This window comes from Drosophila subpulchrella, unplaced genomic scaffold (assembly GCF_014743375.2).
Source record: "Drosophila subpulchrella strain 33 F10 #4 breed RU33 unplaced genomic scaffold, RU_Dsub_v1.1 Primary Assembly Seq354, whole genome shotgun sequence".
NCBI classification, from domain to species: Eukaryota; Metazoa; Arthropoda; class Insecta; order Diptera; family Drosophilidae; genus Drosophila; species Drosophila subpulchrella.
Window position 1 is genome coordinate 1,778,097 of NW_023665577.1, and position 21,131 is coordinate 1,799,227.

At 39.7% G+C, this 21,131-nt stretch overlaps 2 protein-coding genes across 11 annotated transcripts in view; one reads left to right on the forward strand and one right to left on the reverse strand.

The window, feature by feature from the left end:
- Positions 1 to 21,131, forward strand: part of LOC119560099 (diacylglycerol kinase eta) — a 48,260-nt gene that overhangs the window by 2,738 nt on the left and 24,391 nt on the right. For 9 of the 10 annotated variants that reach the window (XR_005221001.1, XM_037873422.1, XM_037873424.1 and 6 more), the window contains exon 2: positions 2,779 to 2,892. Coding sequence is in view for 8 of the 10 variants with exons in the window: in XM_037873422.1 (XP_037729350.1) it covers positions 2,779 to 2,892 (114 nt within the window). In the remaining 2 variants the exon portion in view is untranslated. Of the gene's footprint in view, positions 1 to 2,778; positions 2,893 to 6,508; positions 6,927 to 21,131 lie in introns of those variants that run through there. The other variant, XM_037873430.1, reaches the window with a different exon arrangement.
- On the reverse strand, positions 19,260 to 20,689 carry LOC119560102 (angiopoietin-related protein 7-like). The gene is made up of 2 exons (XM_037873448.1): positions 19,608 to 20,689; positions 19,260 to 19,548 (listed from the first exon to the last, which is right to left on the reverse strand). Exons 1-2 carry the CDS (start codon positions 20,654 to 20,656, stop codon positions 19,410 to 19,412), a joined length of 1,188 nt encoding a protein of 395 aa, XP_037729376.1. The 5' UTR covers positions 20,657 to 20,689; the 3' UTR covers positions 19,260 to 19,409.

Below are 21,131 nucleotides of genomic sequence, written 5' to 3' on the forward strand. Positions count from 1 at the left end.
AGTTCAGGGCTTGATGGCAGCGTTTTGGTTAGCGTGCTGCCACCGCTGAAGGCGGCGACAATAAGACAATAGAAAGGGCCTCAACAGTTGGAACACAGTGCGGGGCAAGCGTTTGGGAACAGGGACTCAGTACCAAGAGCTTCGGAACTTCTTGCTCGATAGCGGACTAGAACACATTTTCCCGGGGTAACCGAAATCTATATTCTACAGAAAGAAATTCCAAACCAATTTGCTTGAAAAGGACTTCTGTGTCGTACCCGTTAGAGATTAAATGCAATGCCTCAAACACAATTTTCATTAGTTTTTAAATATGGCCTATACATTCTGGATCAGGATCATTAGCCTAGTTGATATAGCCATGTCCGTCTGTCTGTTTATACGGACGCTGAAATCTCGAAATCTGTAAAAGCTAGAAAGTTGGAATGCAACTTCTAGAGACAATTTCGCAGCGCACGGTTTTGCAAGTAAATTTTATTTAATTTCGCTCGTTTATACCTATCTTCACGAAAAAAAACTACCCAAATCGGACAATTAGTTAAAAAGTAATTCAGGTATGTCCGTGTATAGCAAGAGCATGGTTAGTGACTACCAATAGGTTAGAACTAAACGATTTTTAATTTAATTTAGATTAAAATGTAAACTTCGGTGCTTATTCACCTTTATTAAAGGTATATTTATTTTGAAGATAGATAACAGAGGTGCGGATATATTCAATAGTTTTACAAAGAGCGGGAAATTATATTCGGTTATGTAAGGGTGCTGTATTCTATCCAGAGTTCCTCTTGCTTGATCTTTTGACTTGACCTTTAACAATGTCATATATAGTATATTATGGATGCTGTATTGGTCTGCATTTTTATTTAAGAGCTAGTAAATGGCTTTGCCTCTTATTTCATCTAACCACCAATTTAAAATTATGTAAACTAAAAATCACCAACCACTTTTCAATCACTTTGTAATTCGAGACAAAGGGGCAGGGTTCTTTCCACAGGTTCGATAAAACTTTTATAAATAGAAATGCGATTTTCCTTCGTTACCATATTTTTAACAGCGACTGTAGTGCTTCTCAGCCATTTAAATCCAACAATAAGTAAGCCTACAGTACAAACAAAGCCAGAAGTCTTGCCAACTCTTGTCCTCTGTCCCATTCCCTGGATCGTCTTCAGTGGGCTGTTGCCGCAATATCCTTGAGTCTGGCTCCCTTTCTTGCCACGTGCTTGAAAAAAGGCTGAATTATTTACGACTATTTACTCAGACGATTGGCCATCTGTTTTGCGGCTCACGTGAGCCATCAAAGGAATTTCTGAATCTAAGGCTAATTTCTTTAATTTAAAGCTGCTTTTCTTGTTTTGAAAGCCTGAAAAGTCGGAGTGGAGTGGATTGCCTAATCCCTATGCATAATGTATTTGCCAGGGCGAAAGAATGAAAAGCCAGGAAAAGTCATGGCTGGGAAGTCCTACGGTATGTTTACGTTGCCCGCCTGAGTGAGCAGCAACAGCAAGTCATATTCATATCTATAGACCGGACTCTTTATTTATCTTGTATCTTTTTACCTCAGCGGAAAAGGGGGGAATCAATCGAGGGGCGGGGCAGGCGGCGTTAAATCAAAATCAATACCCGGCTAACGAAAATTTCAAACTTGCTTATCATCATCGCGCTGTCTGCCGTTGGCTGGCTGATGGACTCTGGCTTTGTGGGCTTTATCCTTGGCCACTTTGGCGTATACTTGATGTGTCAGCGATTGGCCTCATGGCCGTGCCCATGATTGATTGACGATGATTTATCTTGACATGATAGCCCGTAACTTTGATTTTTAGTCACAGTTAAGCTTAGCTCCTGCTGGTGGCCCGAGAATTATCAATTTAATTCAATTTTGATCTCCTGTGCGAGGTCAACAGCCTGATTTGAAGAGGGTTTTCCTTCCCTTTATGGCCTTATTCCCTAAAAATCGTTTAAAGTCACGTAAATCCCATAAGCAAGCTTTCAGTTCCTTGGCTAAGTAAACATTTCCGTTTCCCTCTGCCATTTGCTGCACAAACAGAAAGCAAATGGATTTGCTGCAACTCGATTCGTTGCAATGACCGTTGATTTTTCCAACGATTTTTCCATTATTATTTAACGCTGAATTTCCTTTCGCCCCGTGGCTGGTGGGCGGCTGACCTCGCCCAAAACTTAAACGGATTGCAACTTTGTGCACTCAGCCTGAGGCACTTGGATCGATTTCTAGAGCCCCCACTCCGTCGAGTCGAGAAATTCCCCCGAATCAAAAAGTTTATTTGTCGTATAATTGCCCCAGATTATTGTCACTTTTGTCGCCTTTCGCGCCACGCTTATGTACACTTTTATTCCTCGCAAATACGTGTGAATAGCAGCGGAAAGCTGTATGTGGTGGCTCTTTGTTTGCACAATTGATTGCTGCCCATATTGACCACCCGCCCCACTTTTGCCCACTTACCATTGGCCTTTGTTAGCCTGCAGCCAATTATTTGTTGACATTCAGCCGAAGATTGCAAGTGACGGGTCCCGCAGAGAGCTCCGGAGTTGCTGACCTGCGCCCAGTGTCCTGAGACCTGAGTCCTGTGTCCCGAGTCCTGTGCCCTCTGTGCTCTGTCCCGAGTCCCATCGGCGTCTGCTACATGCCACGCTCCTTATTATTATCATCCTCGGCCCATTGACTCTGTCAGCTCATCAATTGCTAATTGCCCCGTGCGAATCGCTGATGGAGTATTTTCATAGCCCATCTGAAATTGCACTCACTTTGTTCCGCACTCTTTCCAGGCTGCCATCATCAAGGAGGGCTTCCTGCTAAAGCACACTTGGTCCTTCCAGCGGTGGCGACGTCGGTACTTTCGTCTCAAGCGAAATATGCTATTCTACGCCAAGGATGAGAAGGTACGTTATAGTCTTAATTTTAATGTGATTGAGTCGAAAATTGTACATTAAAGATTCCTTTATCAATGGACTTTGATCTATTGGCTATTTAAATTTAATGCTCTATTAAATGGGACATTGTGTTACCGTCTAGAGTGCCACTTAAAATTGGTAGTGAAAAAAGAAAATTTTATTTTTAACTTACGAGCAGTAACTCTGTTGGCAAATATGATCAATTCCTTATTTTATTTTTTGAACTTTATTAAATAAATAATTTGCTTACTTACATAAAAGAACCACTTATTCATTATTTAATTGAAGGTTTGATACATTTTAGGCTAATGTTTTTTCATAACTAAAAACCTTATTTGTCACAGATATTTAAAATTTATAATGATGACCCGATCATCGGATAACTGAAACTTACCTTTTCTTTGTTATTGTATCTCAAAATCGATCGCTTAAAAAAATTAAATCCGAACAACATGACTTCCAACGCCCAAATCTCTTAAATTAACCCCTTAAGTTAAAAAAAAAGTTTAAATTAGCATATTTTTTTAATTACTTCTATTTTTAGATAACAAACTTATTTGTCACTAAAAATAACTCATATTCGATTGTTAGTACCTGAAATATAAGCTCATCAAGAAAATTAAAATTGAACTGTACTAGTACGATCTATTTACAGCCCACCTTCCTATTTAAATGTTTTAGGGTGAATTGAACTTAAATGGTTGGGGAGTAAAATGCTCTTTGTCCATTTTTTTTAAATAATAATAATAATATGAACAAATATGTCAAGTTCAATGGGAAGTATTTATCGTGAGTCAGGAAATCCAAAAAAAGATAGATAGTCTGGTGCCTCGACAATCATATACCTATTTATCAGCTCAGCAACTTTAAGCTGTTGATCCATTTTAAAATAAAATTCCATAGCATATCTACGCCGAAAGATACCTAACGGGTGGCGCCACCTAGAGCATGCATACTTTATAGGGTCGTTAACGCTTACTACCTGTTACATACTTTCCCACTAATCTAATTTACCCTCTTACTCTACGAGTAACGGTTATAAAAAGTAGAAATCAACCCAACAGCACTTCCAAATTAATAGCTTTAATTGGTTCAGGATAAAAACATTTATTTTTATTTTCCATTTTCCGCTGAAATTGAGTACCACTTGGAAGTGCTCTTTTGACGGATTGCTCCGAGCACCACTGTGTAGAAATCTTTTTTCCATCTGACCCTTCACATTTGTTGCCTGCGGACTGACGCGGTTCCTGTGTTTTGCACTCTCAAATTGCGTTGCAGCAAATAGCAGGATATAATTACCAAATGAAATTACCGAGCGGCCTGAGGGCAAAACAATGTCGGACGGATGGCGGAACTAAAGGTTAAAAGGGGGAAAATCCAGACAGGTGAGACAGACAATAAATTGGTTTATTGCGTGCAGTGCTCTTTTCATCAATAATGAACGCTTTTAAAATGCCCGCCTTACATGGGCCCGCCACCTAATAGAATCAGAGTGTGGGTGAATTTTCGGTGGCGATATTGGTGCCAGAAGGTTGCGGGCTGATTGCAGTGGCTTTTAGTGACTCAGTAAATCGAACCACCTCCCCTGTCAATGTCAAATGAACTCGATTGCGGCGTGCCTGCCGTTAATCATGTTAACGAAGTTAATTGCCTGGTAAATCAATTATTTATGGACGGTCTCTGAGCTCAAGTTTGGGGCTTGTACTAGTGCTATCAGAAGCAGAAGCCTGACTGCTAAACTGATTACTCAACGCATTTGAGCTGAATTCATCTCAATTCTACACTTGATCCCCGGTTCTTGTGAATGGCAATTGCATCTCATCCGAATGCGATTGACGTCAATCCAGCATCAAAACACGCTTCAAGCTCGAAATGCAATTATTTTGTAAACTTTTAAACAGGCAGCGGTCTCTTCAGGGCCCGGCTTTGCGTTATGAAAGAGCTATGCAAATATTACGTACTCGCCGTGTATTGCTTTCATGTTGGCACAATGCGAAGCATTAGAGTGCACACTGGCCTTGTTTGGAGCGGCGATGACGCGCTTCCATTATGCAACAAGTCGAAGCCGTCTCCCCTCCTCACTTTCTTCCTGTTGACATTTAGTATTTTGCCATCTAATGACGGGTTGCCAGGACTCCCTGGCCGCCAAAATGATTAGCCTCATTAGGGCCTGCCAACCGGCAGCATTTATTTTGATTAAAAATTCTGTTTGATGCCCAATAAATAGACCCTAAGGTGTCGCTTTATTAAAAGGTTAATAACGCCGGCGTTCGCAATCCTTGGCCGAAAAGTGCCTCCGAACTCATTAAGCGTAGGTACGAAATTTCAATTATAATTACGTACACGCCGTGTTGTGCCCAAGTGGCTTAAACGGTGGGCAATTTGTTGCCGTAGTAAACTCCAATAAAAAGGGCCAACAGAAAGCAAAAGACTGCGAAAACTACGCGTGCCAGACAAATACGCGGCCATACCTAAGTCGGTCCTAAGTTGGGGCACAAAAAGGATAAGCCTTTGGCGGGTTGGTAGAAAAGGGGCAAGGCATTCTGCGGGATGGGGTGGGAGGACAGCTAGCTGATGCTGATGCTCATGTTGATGATGGTTGTGCTGCTCGTAAAAGCGCAAATTTTTGTTTGCATTGTTTTCATCGCTGCCTTCTCCTTGGACCGTTCCTTGGGCACTTTCTCCTTTCTCTCTGTCTCTCTCTCGGCCTCGTTCTTTTGGCCCATACTCGCGAAGCTCGTTTCAGCCCATTGTGCTTCCTCTTCGCGGTGCACGCGACTCGGCCGGAACAACAACTCTGGGGCTAAACTCACCACAGTTGTAAAGCCGTAGTACTCGGCTTTTGGCCATGTGCGCGCTCCCACGCGAAAAGTATGGGGATGCTGGGTTTCAGTGTGTGTGTGTTTTGTTTTGAAACGTGAAAGCTCGCCTTGCCCGTAAGGAGAGCACAAAGCTCTGGCTCCAGGGTTGCCACTCACACCAAAACTCTTAAAAATATGTCTAACTATAAATCGTATACCATTAAAGTTACTTATGAAATATAGTATTGGAAAAAATTAGAATTCTTTTTTAACTAAATACAGCTCTTAAAAATATTGAGAATGGAAAATCCTAAATTGTTTAAATTACAAAAAAAGAGGGGGAATATTTTGTATTTTTTAAATTGTTTCTTAAAATATATAGTAATTATAATCATTAAAAAAAAGGTGAAAATTATATAAAAGTCAGAGTCATTATTTTGGAATTATTTTGAACATTTTTCCCTTAAAGCTTCGTATATTCCTTTCTTTTGTGTATTGGATATAATATTGGAGAGCAAATTTGTGGTTAATAGATAAAAAATTAATCTTTCGAAAATAAAAGAGCTACAATTTGTGAACCTTGTTTTAAAAATAAAATACATCCTGGCAACATAGATTTATTTTCGGTGTGCAAATAGCACACCACCATTCCCCGCAGGTCCCCAGCGCACCTGTAAATATTTGTATCCTTTCGGGCGCATGGCAGGCTGATGGAAAGGAGCAAAAAGCAGGCAGCCAGCATGTCTGTGCGTGGTGAGTTTCGAAAGGCGGCCAATAAAAGCGACTGCTTGGCAGGACTCGAGCTCAGTTCAAACTCAACGAAGCAATGTGCCACAACTCAGCAAAAACAGCGAAATCCACAGCAACATCACCATTATCATCAACACCAGAGGAAGCCGAGGAGAGGGCCTACCAGGCCGAATAATTAATTACTTAACCGCCAAGAAACATCGATAAAGTTACGAAGAAAACATTACGATTAGTGTTAAAAGAAAAACAATAGAAAACAATTAAATATTTATTTTGGCTCGGTCGGCGAGGCGGCGGCGGTAAGGAGCTGTCCTTAAGCCATTGCCTCAAGTTTTGTGTGTGAGTTCGTAAGATGTGAGCCAAGAAGACAGTATAACTTTCAGCCGTAAGCCGAAGAAGCAACAGTTCCAAAAAAACCATAAACTAAACTCCCAAGTAACCGCTAAATCAATATTCTGTGTGTTTTTCGGGGTAAGTTCAGCCTGCTTTCAGGCCGATTTCCATTTTATCATCGTTTCAATACCGCTTTGGGGTAAATGATTTGTCCGGGGTTTACCAAAGTTTCCGACGGCTTTCGTTCGCATTAATTCTGGAACAAATACATTTATGTGAGGAGATTTGTGAGCCTGCCAAAACTTTTAATTGCCTAATTTAATTAATGCGCGCTAGTTGAGCTCCCTTGGTTTGGGGAGCTTAAGACATTAATTTAAACTTTGGCGGAACAGCCGTTGATGAAAGTCCAGATAGAATGGTGCTTTGTTCTATCCCTGTTCTTATTTGTATAATTCAGCCCTCAGACAAACATCTAATTGACTCCGAGCAGTTAGCACACACACGCAATCAATTCAATTCAGCCAGGAGCACTGACCTTTGTCTCAGTCTGGCGATGTCTGGTTGCGAACTGCCAACTTCTCGTTGGATCCTCGTTCCGTTCCCCTGTAGAAAGGGGGCACTTTCTGGCTAATTACCTAGGCACACAGCCATCTCAGTACGTAGCATATGCGTATTAAATGGAAACAAGAGGCTGCCAAACAATCAGCCAAAGTGACATTTCCACCAGGATAATTGTGTGCATATTTATTAAAGGGGACGAGCGGCGAGTAGCGAGCAAATTAAAAGGGGAACGGGAATGCCACATGTGTGCTATGATGATGAAAACGATACAAGAATAAGCTCTGCCTGATAATGGACTACTGGACTTACCTGGAGGACATTGTCCTGCCATCTTATGCACTCAGAAAATGGACTTTCACCTATGGAAATCTTGTTAAATTTATGGGAAACTTAATAAAATTTAGACAAATGCAATGTATACTACAGGGGTCCATTTAATTTCTTTATTGAACAGTATTGAATAACTACATTTTAAGTAAGGATATTTAAATTTAGCCAGAACGTTTCAGTGATAGCCCTCTGGTGTTTGAATTATAGCAACATTAAAATCACTGCAACCTAATATATTTAATTTTTTCTTTTTCTTTTTAGACTTAATAATACTTTAATAAATAACTATATTTTAAAAACACAAAATACTTTTCTTTGACCAGAAAATTCCAATAATTGCAATTGACATAACCCTCATGTTTTACTGACCATTACATTTTTTATTGAAATATTAAAAGCTCTTTCTTCTTTAAAATAAAGGGCGGGGCGTTTATAACTCCCTTAAAAGAAATCCTAATATCATTCTGAGTATGGAGTTCGAAAGATACAGAGTGGCTCTTTTCAAATGATTTTACCAATTAACAAACTAAGAATCCATTCGTCTGTAATTGCGGATCAAAAAACGCAAAAAACTAAGTTTTTTGAGGTCCTTTTCCTCCGAATCCTTGCGTGGGGAAATATTTTGATGAATAAGTTTCCATTTGGGGATTCAAAGCGAATACGATATTTTAGCAACCATGGAGGTAAATAAATAAAGGTCAAGTTTTGTAACACAGTGCTATTAAATATCATATAGTTTTCTTAAGTGTACATCTATATTTGCACCAGCTTTGCCTGCGGCAAATGATTGCGTGCCTCGAATGCTATCAGCACTTTTGTCCTGACATGTGCGTGTCCCACACACACAGGCACACCTACACTGAGCATGATGTCCTGCGGCCGAGTGCAAATGTTTATTGTGTTTAGTGTGTTGAAAAATTTACATGATGGCCCGCTCTCTCCCGTACAACTCATGTAATGTTTGCAGTGGACAATGAACACACTGCCATTTTAGGTTTCCTTTCTGTATTCAGTATTCAGTGTCCTGTGTCCAGGTGCTCGTGTGTTTGCCCGGGGGATTATGTCCTCCCAACAAGCATGATTGTCTTTCTGTTTGGTATTAGCCAATTTTCTTACGGGTTCCTGGGCTCATTAAATTGGCCAATCATGTTTGCATTTAATTGCTAGGCAGCATTAGAAAGAGATTAATAAATCGACAAAATTCGCACTAGGGTGTTGATGACCATTATAACCATTATTTAATCAATCTTAGAAACTTTAAGTTATAACGATTGAATCCATTATTGCACTGATTAAATGTCTGCTAATTTTAATGACACTTTTATTGCTTATACGAAAAAGGGAGCCTACCATAACAAAATGAAAATTGATTATGATGTTTATATCATATTAAAAGCAATGTTTAACTCGTTCAATATATTTTTCCTAACAATAAACAACCCATTTATTTCGTAACCATTTAACATTACCAAATATACATATTTTATGCATTGCTGCACTTGCCAGATTTCAATTATCCAAAATTGCATCAACAAAATTAATTTGTGCATGCATTTATCCAATGTGAGTCAATTTGTTTGTTTGCTAATTGAAATTGTATATTAAACCCAATCAATTTTAATGAGTGGTGCCCACAATTCATAACTAAAATCCAATTATATGTAAACGCAGTAGGAAAAAGTAGCTAACATTCCACTTAGCCACACAATGCCACATGTGACGTCAGTAAATATTTGCCTGACACTTTCCTTTCCGTCGGTGAAAAGTCTGACACTTTTCGTTGGTTTTTTTTGGTAAGCGCGATTAAGTTTTCATAAGCAGAAAACCAACCTTGGAAAACCATTCGGTATGTCTCTAAAATTAGCCACAGAGGTCGAATATATTGCCTGCAACGGAGGCCGAAAGTTGAATATGGGCTGGTTTGAAAGGGCCAAGGATCTAGGGGCCTGTCAGGGGCTTTAAAATATGCATTGCTGAGGAAGAGAAATGTCGGCACAACCAGGTGTGCAGGTAATCCTAAAAACGGTGTCGACCCAGACACACAAATTCCATTAGAATAATAAAGAAATTTATTACTTGAATCCTTTGCTAGAAGTTCTTATCTCATTGCAGTCAACAGAAAGTTCAAAAACAGATACAATTTAGCTACCAAACTGTCTGCCAACAATAAGCACCAAAAGCTGTAGAAATCGTAGGACACATTTGTCATAAGCCCAATTTGCATTTTGTTGGAGCCCTCAAGGGTTCGTTGGCAACAGCTGCGAGTGCATAATTTTCGGGCTTGGTTTTCGAAAAGGTTTGAGGGCAATTTACGTACACCCAACCAAATCAAACCCAATGAGGTCACACATGGGCCCCCTTCACAGTCACGTGCCAAACACCCCAACAAAAGGGGCCGACATTTGTTTCGGTCTTTGGGCAAAATCGATGGCCTGATATAGGTCTAAAAGTGAAACAATGAAGGCAGCCACATGTGATATTTTGACAAACTGCATAAACAAACTGAGGATTATGCATGCAAGAAGCATCACAATAAACTAGAATTAATTCCACAAAAGTGATTTTAAGTTATGCAAATCATTCCATTTGCGAGTGTGTGAAAAGCAACTGTTTAAACTTGTCCCCGTTGCACAGAAAAAAAAACATGACAATAATAAACATTTCAGTATTCAATTCTAAATAGTTTTTTTTCACAATATTTTAATTTAGCAGAGTCAATTAGTGTTCGGAACAACAAATTAAAAAAAAAATGAACACAGTCTAGAAATGAAAGTATTGATTTTATTATACAAACACCTGAACATTTTTTCTCTGTAGACCGACAATAGTTTTATCTTTTAGCCAACTATTAGTTTTGCCAAAGCCTTCGATTGAACAATTCTTCTCAGGATACGATATCCGACTCCCTGACAGGGAACATGTCTAACCCAGAAACTGCCAGTTCCCCAATGACGAGCTGCAGTCAAATGAAAAATGCCAACCAGATGGAAGAGGATGCGATCCGGCAGCAACCGGGGGATTGTTGTGAGTCAGGCCCAGTTTCAGTTTCAGTTTCAGTTTCAGTTCCAGTCCCCGTCCTTTGTTCGAGTCAGGCCCAGCTGACGTGGACGTGTTTGCCTGTTGGCACTCACACAGAAAAATCATTATCCCAAGAATTTTATTTTGGTATAATCACATGCGAAATAAAGAAAACATTTCAATTGTAGTTAATAATTGCGTTGAAAACAGATGGAAAAGGATGAGAATCCATTTTAAGAATCCGAAAACTTTATAAGTAGAATGACAAAATCAAATGAAACAAAAATGTAATACCCAGAATTAAAACAGAATAGACAAATATGAATTAATCTCTGCAACTAAATTTCAAACGCTATAAACGTGCCATTCGTATTTCATTATACTTACATTTTTTTTAGAAAGATTTTCGTGTGATCTTAAAGCCATATAGAAAAGTATCTGGCATTGTCTTAAAAACTTCACAGGAACAACATATTTTAATAAGGTAGTTTATTTTATGAAATTACTTATACGGGTAACTTATTTAGAATAGGCCACAATTACTTATGCAGTGGATTTTTGTCGCAGTGCCTGCGTGAAACCCTCGCAGCTTCCATTTTCCGCCAGTTGGTGCTAGTTTAATCAGCATAAATGTTGCCCTCGCATGTGGCGCCGCCTGGGCCTACTCATTTTGCATATTGTAGCGGCTTTACGGACTTTAATGACTGCATAAACATCGACCCAGTAGTGGGGCACTTGCTCATCTGCCCGGCCCTATATCCCCACACCAGCCCGCAACATCCTGCACTTAATGAACTTGTTCATTTGTTGCACGTGAACGGAATAAAAGCCTTGAGTGTGTCGCACTATAAGGATGTGTACAGTACGTATATTTCTATATTTCTCTTGTCATTCAGGGCTACGTGACGAGGGGAGCCGTCGGAAGACAGGACGTTGAAGACGGGGAGATGATGAAGATGTGCTCATCATTGACACTGAAGGTTGACGCTTGGCTCGTTCCGCATTATCTAAATTTCATATTTATTTTGGTGGGTTTTTGTGCTAAATCCACACTGAATGCTGAGATCTTGCATTGTGAGTACAAATGAAATGGTTCGCCAGCCTCTCCATTCAGTGTCACCGGCACTCGAGGAAGGAAATTTGTGTTTGAGGAGGGCGGAAATTAATAAATAAATAAAGGACGGAATGAATTCAGGCGCGAACGAAACAAATCAGCACCATAATTCTCGGCCTACTGTCAGAGGCAAGACTTGTCAAATTAATACGATATCACGTCACATAAATACGAACAGCAATGGGCAAAACCAATTTAATGGCCATTTGAAATATCACGCATAACACACGTTGGCCCGTCAACAAAGCACTCTGCCGCCTTGGGACAGAAGTTATATTAATTCGACTTGGGCGGAGTGAGTGGTCAATTGCCGTGGCCTGTGGTCCCCTGGTCCAGGCCAGGACCCCTGCCACACTCCCCAATCATCATAATGCTTTGGGGGCTTAGCCGTCATTTATGTCGCCGTCATCTGCGTCCAGCACACTCGTTAAATGCCTCAGGTCGCCTAATCTCCTGTTTGTATGCAGGCCGCAGGATCAACTTTGTTGGGGAAAAAGTTTTTCCGGCCTGAGAGCGGGCGGGAAACTTCCGGGAGTTTCCGTCCTTAAGCATTCGTGGGTGTCGCGTTCCTAGGCTGATAGAATTTCCATTCAAATCGAGTTTATTTTGTGTATTATAATCGATTACCAATTGCTGTAATGCATAATCGCTCAACAGACACTTTCCTTTTAAGAGGCTGTGTGATATGCAAATGTAAGATGGAAAATCTAGCACCACACACTCACTCCGTTTTAATTCCATGAATTTCCCCTAGTACGTCAGTGGAAAAATCTGCGGTTTTGGCTGAGTCTCAAGCGTACATAGTATACAAGTTTATTTAAATACATGCGAGTGGGAAGCCACCGCAGAGCCTTCTAGAAGACTGAGGACGCCGCCGCTGATGTGTCCAAAATGGGGGTTCGAGGGGCGGCCTCAAGGGTGCATTAAGCTAACAAGCGTACTAAATGTACTACAAAACGTGGCAACAACGAACCGCAGAGACAGCGTCACCAACAGCGCCATGACGTCGGCGCTGAAGTGTTGCCAACACTCTTGGAAAACCGCTGGGAAAACGCCGAGTAAACTTATGCAATGAAATGTGATGCAAGAACTATACTGAGAGCTATGGCTGCGAGTTCTGGAGACCACGCACTCATTAGTACCCGCAAGATTCAAGGAAATTCATTTGTTCACCATGGGCGTAGCCTTTCCAATTACGGTACCAGTATCAATGCCAGAAGCCAAAGGGCACAGCCTACACTTAACAAATCCAAATTAATCTGGTCTTAGTCTTCATCAAAAAGAAAATCCGTTACTAAAATAATTATGACTTGTCTAGGTTTAAAATTATACTTACAAAATTCCAAATCTCTTCAAAATTGTAACAGATTTTAGAAAAAATCATAATGGGGACTGGCAAGAAATCTCTATGGCCTTTAAGGTGTCTAAAAGTATGCAGTGAATAAAGGAATGCCGTCATTCCGATTTAATTTGTCATACTTCTGAGTTTAAAATATATGAGTGCATACTTTTAGACACCTAAAGTTACATTTAAAAGTGATTTCAAAACCCATGTGATTTTTGTGGCACCCCAGAGAATTTTTCACTTAAAAGGGGCTGCAATTTTCCGAGTGTAAAAGCATGGACCAACCAGGCACCTGTGCTAGTGACTACGGGAAATGGAAAATGTTCTAGATGAACAGTCGTGGTGGCCGTCATTCGATGCAGTTTGCGAAATGCGAAACTTCCGCCTTTGTTTTCCCGCCCAACTCAACTTTGAAGGTTGCCTAGTGAAAACCTAGGGACGATAATAAAGTTTTCATGGCACCTCTATGACTGCCCTACTGCTAAACATTTAAGGCCACCGAAGGACCGACGCCCCAACTGCCATTACCAATCTCATTTTGAGTTATGTGTGACTAAATTGACATTTCACCTTGATTAATGGCTATGGGACGGGCAGCGGACTGGGCCAGGAGACATCTCAATCATGGTTTCGGTTCCAGATTCGGTTCGCTGGCCAGGAACGAGCCACGAGCCAAGTTAGAGGGCGAGGTCATTGTCTTTTCGGGGGACTCAGATTTATTGTATCGCATTAATTCCCACGCAGCGGATAAAAATCATTTTAAATGGAAAGCAATTACGGCCAGCGGATCGCATCTTTTGTTGAGGCTCAGCCCGGATAGAAGCCTACATATTTGATTCATTTGGAGACTGCGATGGCCGGCAGCAAAAGGGTTAACGGGTAACGGGGCGCATGAATATTTAATTGACGTCCAACCCTGATGCGGAAAAAGGTGTAGGTCCTCTAATAATTCCGGCGAAAATTCCCAGCCAAGGCGAGGAGAACTGGTAAACGGGGCAGTGCTTTGCAAGTTTCTGTTGCAAACTTTGCTTTATTAATTCGCCATTATAATTTATACACATTTCACTTGTTTCATCTCCAAAACTTTCTCCTTAAAATCGCTACAAAGCAACATTTTCCCCATTCATGCGAAGCAAACCCCAAGTTTTAAATAACGCACAAAACGCCGCCAAACTCAAAGAAGCGTGAATTTGCCTGAGTGAAGGCAGCCGCGAAAGAAAAGGTCGAAACGGATTTCTTACCCCTCATTTCGACGGGCCACTCGTGCGGCTTTGAAATGTTAAGCAAAAAGTTTTGGGGCCAAAGACAATTTTGGGCCACCCTACTCCAGTGGCACATTCGCCCCGACAAAAAGGTAATGCCAGAAGCGGGACACAACAAAGACCCCATTTTGGCTTTTATTGAGAGGGAATCCTTTGTGTGACAGTGTCCTAGGCCAGGCAATGTCCTTCTAAAATTTCCGGCCAGCGTTGCCATGGGTAACCTGCCAAAAATGACTCTTCTAGGCTGCGAAATAAATGATTTCGGGGGTGACACTCGAGAACAGGAGAGGCGGGGATTCGTTTAGTGCCCTGTAATGTGTCAATTATTTGGCCATTTGGTGCAAACGAAATATACCTGATTCGATTTAGTTGTTAGGTGAAAAAAGAGAACCATCCTGTCTAAAATTTTCAATTGAGCCGTCGTAAATCAATCAAAATTCTGTTAGCGTTAAGTGAACTTAGTTTGCAGCTCCTGCTGTGTCGATGGGAGATGTGAAACTTTAACAACAACATTTATATTTATCAAAATCAAATTAGTTTTACAACACATGAGTAATGATGTTAGACAAGCTGTGGCAATGGGACTTTAGATAATTTAATTTAACCGACATTTTATAAACGCTTAGTATATTTGTAGCTGCATTTTAAACTTTAATCCGCTTTGGTAGTGAAAATGTAAACCATAAAAAGCGAACTAATGAAATTTGGTTGTTGGCAACTCAAAAATAACTTTGTTTTTCCTCCTGCTACATGCAAATTGAAAAACTGGCTTGCCAAGCAGACTGGATTTTAATTTTAAGCCGCCATAAGCAAGAAGCAAAAATAGAAGATAAGCAAACCGAGCTTAGCGAAAGTTTGCACACGCACACCGCACAAGTTTCGAAAAACATCAGGTAAATGGGGCAAGTTATCATTAACACCTCGCTGATCCTGCCATCCGTATCCGCTGCCCCTCTGGACCCAGAAAATATTAAATGGGGAATACGGGACGATGGAAGGAGCGGTGTGGGGGCTAGAAAGGTGTTGGCAGCCGGCGAGGGCGCGTGATTCCCAAATTGATGGGCGGCGCTCTCAGGTTACGTGGCATCAACATTTATGCGAGGATTTACGCTCGAGAATAAATCCTTCACGTGGCATTAAGGAGATGCGTGCCTTCTGCGGCTTTTTCCCATTAGCCGCTCCCTTCGACTCGGTTGGGGATGATTTTGGGACTGTTTACAGCACGGTTTATGCACATTTTATGAATATTTCCGTTCTAAGTGGTTTATGTATTGTGCTTTAATGGTAAATGTCGCCCAAAGTTGACCGACTCATTGGCTCCGCAAACACCATCGTTTATTGAAAAAGTTTACTCAAAGGCTTGGAGTGAGCCCAGGAATTTAAGTCACTATTATTTTGAACACTCTGAAAATTTGTTTTGGAAATAAAGATAAAATATTATACACCTTCGTAACAATAAATATTATAAATGTGTTACCAGTAATAAATATTTTAACCAATGTTACAATAAATGAAATATTTACATAACAAAGGAAATAAGGTTTATATAATTCAAATAGTCTTCTACGTACATGTTGTTTGTACAATATTTGTATATCCTGCAATTTTATATATTTTTTCCTGAGTGCATGTTGACTAAACTTTGCCTTCGTGCTAGGGCGGCAGAAACTTTTTTACTTGTCTAGCGAATAATTTATTCGAGTACAGGGCACCGTTCCTATAGTTTTTACTGTCTGCTGGCTGTGCATGTTTTGCCAAAGCCAAACAGAAAAAACTGCCATCATAAATGTTTAATTTATAATGTGCAATCTTGGCAGGGCCAGCAAGGCAAAAGTTAACCTTTTTGTCCAAATTAATGCACATTTATTAGGCTGCGGGCCAGGGTCTCATTGTGGACAGAAGCAGGAACTGAATTTTGTGCAAAGTCCGGCGGATAATCGGCGTGGCTGTTGCCGGGCAGTCGGATCTGGACCTCCTTCCTCTCGGGGCCGGAAACGTTTTTGGTTTTTATCAAACTGCTGAAAGCTGGGCCGTGTGTGCTTCTGTGCGCGACGGAAAACATCATTTTATCAAGCCCAAAACGAGGTCATGTGGGTTTTTCGACGGCTCACCGCCCAGACCCAAACCAGGCGGCTCAGAAAATGTTGAATTTCCACATTCCTCTTCGTCTCCTGCTTTCCATTGCCATTTTTTCGGAACATAAAACGAGACTCATAAATTATGTTGCATAAATCACGGCACAGCGGCTCGTTTCCAGCATTCTGTTGGATATGTTGTACACCAATAACGCTCGCAAGGGGGTATCATATAAAACATGCATATGTCATTAATAAAAACAGCTGAAATTTGCTTCAGAAAGCAATTAGCAAATTAATATTCTGCTTGCCCAGGGAAATAAAAAATGCCATTAAACTTATGGTTGAGAAAATGAACAAACTTGTATATAAAAGCAGATCGAATAATTAAATTCGCTTACAAGGAATTGATTCAATTATAAGATTACTCTGTTTTCCTGCTAACTCTTGATCTTCTTTAGGGAATTTCGAAGAAATCCTCTTTAAAAGCAGCCTGATGGGAAATTGAATAATCCCCAATTGCATTTCCCCTTAAAATGCAGCAGTTTTATATCATATAAGCAAACAGAAAGCAATCAAAATGCATATGAGATACTTAAGCTGAGATTTAATGTGCCACAAAAAGTTGCTACTTTTTCCCTACGTAATAATTATTAATGGAGATTTTTTATGCAGATGATGGTGTGCAAAAGTTGGATTTCTCTTGTAGACAAGGGCTGCAAAAGAAGAAAAACAAGTTTGTTCAACTGAGCATGGTACTTTTGCGGCTGGCATAAGCCAATAAATCCCAATCCTCCTACCTACTTAAATTGAAATATATATTCATCAGCATTACAACGTCACAATGGGTTCTTCGGGGCGTATACTTAACGTGTGTGCCTGTCATTATTGCTGCATTCGCTTTCAATGCCACTTACCGCATCGAAATGGCATGAAAAATATTCGCTGACGCCCCAGCGCTATTAATCACAATTATTGCCAGGCAGCTCGTCGACACCCCAGCCTCCTTCCTCCGACTCCTGCCCTCGAATCGGGTCACAGTTGTTGTTATCCCAGTGGCAGGGACATGACAAATTACACCGAGCCTCGAAGTAGGTTACGCTCCTCCTTCGTCTACGCCCCCTTCTAAATCCTTCTAATTGCCGGCGGGCCTTTCGCCTTCCCCTAAAACGCATGCACGGGTAAAATGTTCATTTCGCAACGAGTAGGTCACATGTAATTGCCAGAGCGGATGATGCGGGGCTGCCTGCCTGAGTGACCCGGAACAATCAATAATGCTAAACACCGAGGGCTAAATTACAAACTCTGTAATTTCAAATACAGACTGATGGGCTTGAACAGAGCCACCAGAAGTAATATGGGCTTAGGAATAGGCTGATTTACGTCTCTCCCGCTCTATTTAAATGGAATTTCACAAAAATACTGTTTTATTTAGAAATTGAAATCAATATAAGTATGATTGATGCACAGAGAACCATATTAGCATATCTATTAAATTGAATATTAAGCATAAAACTGTGTAGGTATCTAGAACTAAAAGAATGTAATCAATAATCAATATTCCTAAACACCGAAGGCTAAATTATAAACTCTGTAATTTCAAATCCAGAATGATGGGCTCGAACAGGGCCACCAGTAGTAATCTGGGCTTAGGGATAGGCTGATTTAGGTCTCTTCCGCTCTATTTAAATAGAATTTCACAAAAATACTGCTTTATTTAGAAATTGAAATCAATATAAGTATGATTGATGCGCAGAGAACCATATTAGCATCACTATTAATTGAATATAATTGAATATTAAGCAGAAAACTGTGTAAGTATCTAGAACTAAAAGAATATAAGTGTTTTTATACCCTTGCAGAGGGTATAATGATTTCAGTCAGAAGTTTGCAACGCAGTGAAGGAGACGTTTTCGACCCCATAAAGTATATATATTCTTGATCAGCATCACTAGACGAGTCGATCTAGCCATGTCCGTCTGTCCGTCTGTTTCTACGCAAACTAGTCTCTCAGTTTTAAAGCTATCGGGCTGAAACTTTCACAAAAGTCTTATATCTTTTGCAGGTAGTATATAAGTCGGAACCAGCCGGATCGGACAACTATATCTTATAGCTCCCATAGGAATAATCGAAAAAAAAAATGTTAAAAAATTATATCTTTGGTGTTTTTTAACTTATTACCTCCTTTCCTTGGAAATAACATTTTTTAATTAGTTTTGAATTTCGAATAAAATTTTATCAAAATCGGAAGACTATATCATATAGCTGCCATAGGAACGATCGTAAAATTGGTGGGAAAATAATATGAAACAAATTATAGCTTCGGTGTTCCTTAACATATAGCCTCCACGCTTGGAAATAACATTTTTTGATTAGTTCTGAATTTCGAATTTATTTTATCAAAATCGGACGACTATATCATATAGCTGCCATAGGAACGATCGGAAAATTGGTGGGAAAATAATATGAAACAAATTATAGCTTCGGTGTTTTTTGACATATTATCTTATACTATTGGGAATATCATTTTTTGTATTTTTAAAAATTTCGAATTAAATTTAATAATTATAGCTGCAAGGGTAAACAAACTTCGGCTTGCCGAAATTAACTTCCTTTCTTGTTTTAAGTTATATATTATCGATAAGATTTTTTATATATTTTCACAACCCACATTTTTAGGCCGGTAACCGAAACAGTTTAGATATTCACTAAATCACAGTTTTCTCAAGATTTTGTATATTATTTTTCAGTAATTTATTAAAACAAAACAAATTTATGGATTGTAGAACACAGTTATTTTGTTAGACTTCTAAGAGCTTTATGTAATTAAATTTTATTTGTTAGTATAACTACTATCGTTATATAAAACTGTAGTTTTCCTGTAATTTGTTTTCCGCAATTCAATATTTTTAATGCTTACAAAGTTTTGGGCCTAATCATCATTTCCACAAAGGTAAGCGAGTGGGTCCAATAGTCATGCCAGGTACCCCAAGTAATTCCATTAAGTTGGTTGTCTTTGGTCCGACCCTCCTTATAAAACTTTCCATTTAGTTGGCTGTAATTTTAAGTGATTATATTAATATGGATCAATTGTTAGTGAATTGATGTTTTTACCTGTAAGCACAACTTTTATACCACCAACCACCCTTTTCATATGTAGCGCAATTGAAATTATCACGTTTATCATTATCTCTGTCAAGTGTAGTAAACTTTTGATTCCTATTGACATCTAGAGAGTCTCCGACTGTACCATTATATGTCCCTATCGACAACACATACGATTCCAGTTCACTTCCAATCTTAAATTCATCATAATGAGCGTAGCCTGTGGATCCGATCACCTTGCCAAGTTTAATGTAAAGTTCGTGAGGACGTTCCCGAGTCATAACATGCAGTTTCTCAAGCCCGATAAAAAACTCTCTTCTTATATTTCCGAATCCTTCCTTATAGTCCTTCCAGGGTCGATCGAAGTTCTCGGAGCCGTCAAAACGTTTTTGAATAGTTAGCCAACCATCTGAACTGCAGGGAGCTTCGAATGTACCTGTGTGGATTTTGTAAATATCTCTAGGACCTTCGCTGGGGCAGGAGTCCTGTCGATTGCACTTCAATAGATCATCGGTTATTTTGCTCATGGATTCCGTACACAATTTGTTGTTAAGTGTTAAATTCACTACCTCGCCATTTTTCGCTTTTATCAATTCAGTTTGATTATTGATTTGGGAACCCATTATTTCTAGCCTACTTTCCAAATCTTTTAAAGTTTCGGTCAGAGATTTAACTTTGTCGTCATTATTCTTTTTCAGTTGTTCGATTTGACCACTGATCTGAGAGTCTCTGTTTTTTATTTCACCTTGTAGACTTTGGATATTTCCTGTCAATGTCTTGATCACGTCACGTTGAAAATCGATTTCTCTAGTTTGCGCATCTATTAGTTCTTTCTTCCACTCTACTTGGTTTTTCAAATTCTGAAGATCTTCGTTCTTTTTTGCTAATTCCTCAAGTTGCGCATTGCGGTAGAGAACGGACTTCAGAACAGAAAAACAATCTCCGTTGCACTGATTTTCCGTTAACTGACCCGAATCTATTTCCGTAAATGGGGCTCCCGTGGCAGAAAGCTCATTTAAAAGCCAAAACGACAGAAAAAACGTGAAGTACGATTTCATTTTGCTGGATCCGCCAACTTTAAACTAATCTCAGCACAGGCCATTTGTGCGGCTTATATAGGCAGATCGGCGTTTTCGGAACGATAACCTGACATAGGTATGATTCATAATCATAGAATAATACCATGAGTTTCTAAGCTGCGATAAGCCGACGACTGCAAACGTTATCATGTTTTAAATTTGTGGAATTTTTCAAAGCTTTTGCAGTAAAACTTGTTTTAACCTTTGCCCCTTTTCCTCCAATGTGTGCAAATAATCTCTGGGACTTTCACAGTGGTTTTAAACAACAAAGCGTTTCAAATATATATTGCCTTATTTTCTGAGGGCGATTGGAATTCGTGTTGATATATACAGGTATTGCAATCTTTTCTTGGAGTTCTATAAAAATGATTTATTTAAATAAACCTTTAAAATATGAGAAAAACTACTCAGCTTTCTTTGAAATGTTAGCGCGAAATATCTTAATGTACACCAT

Coding starts and splice junctions, on each gene's coding strand:
- LOC119560102 (XM_037873448.1), bottom strand. CDS start 20,656: ATGAAATCGTACTTCACGTTTTTTCTGTCGTTTTGGCTTTTAAATGAG. Junction 19,549..19,607: donor TATAAAAGTTGTGCTTACAG/GTAAAAACATCA, acceptor TTAAAATTACAG/CCAACTAAATGGAAAGTTTT.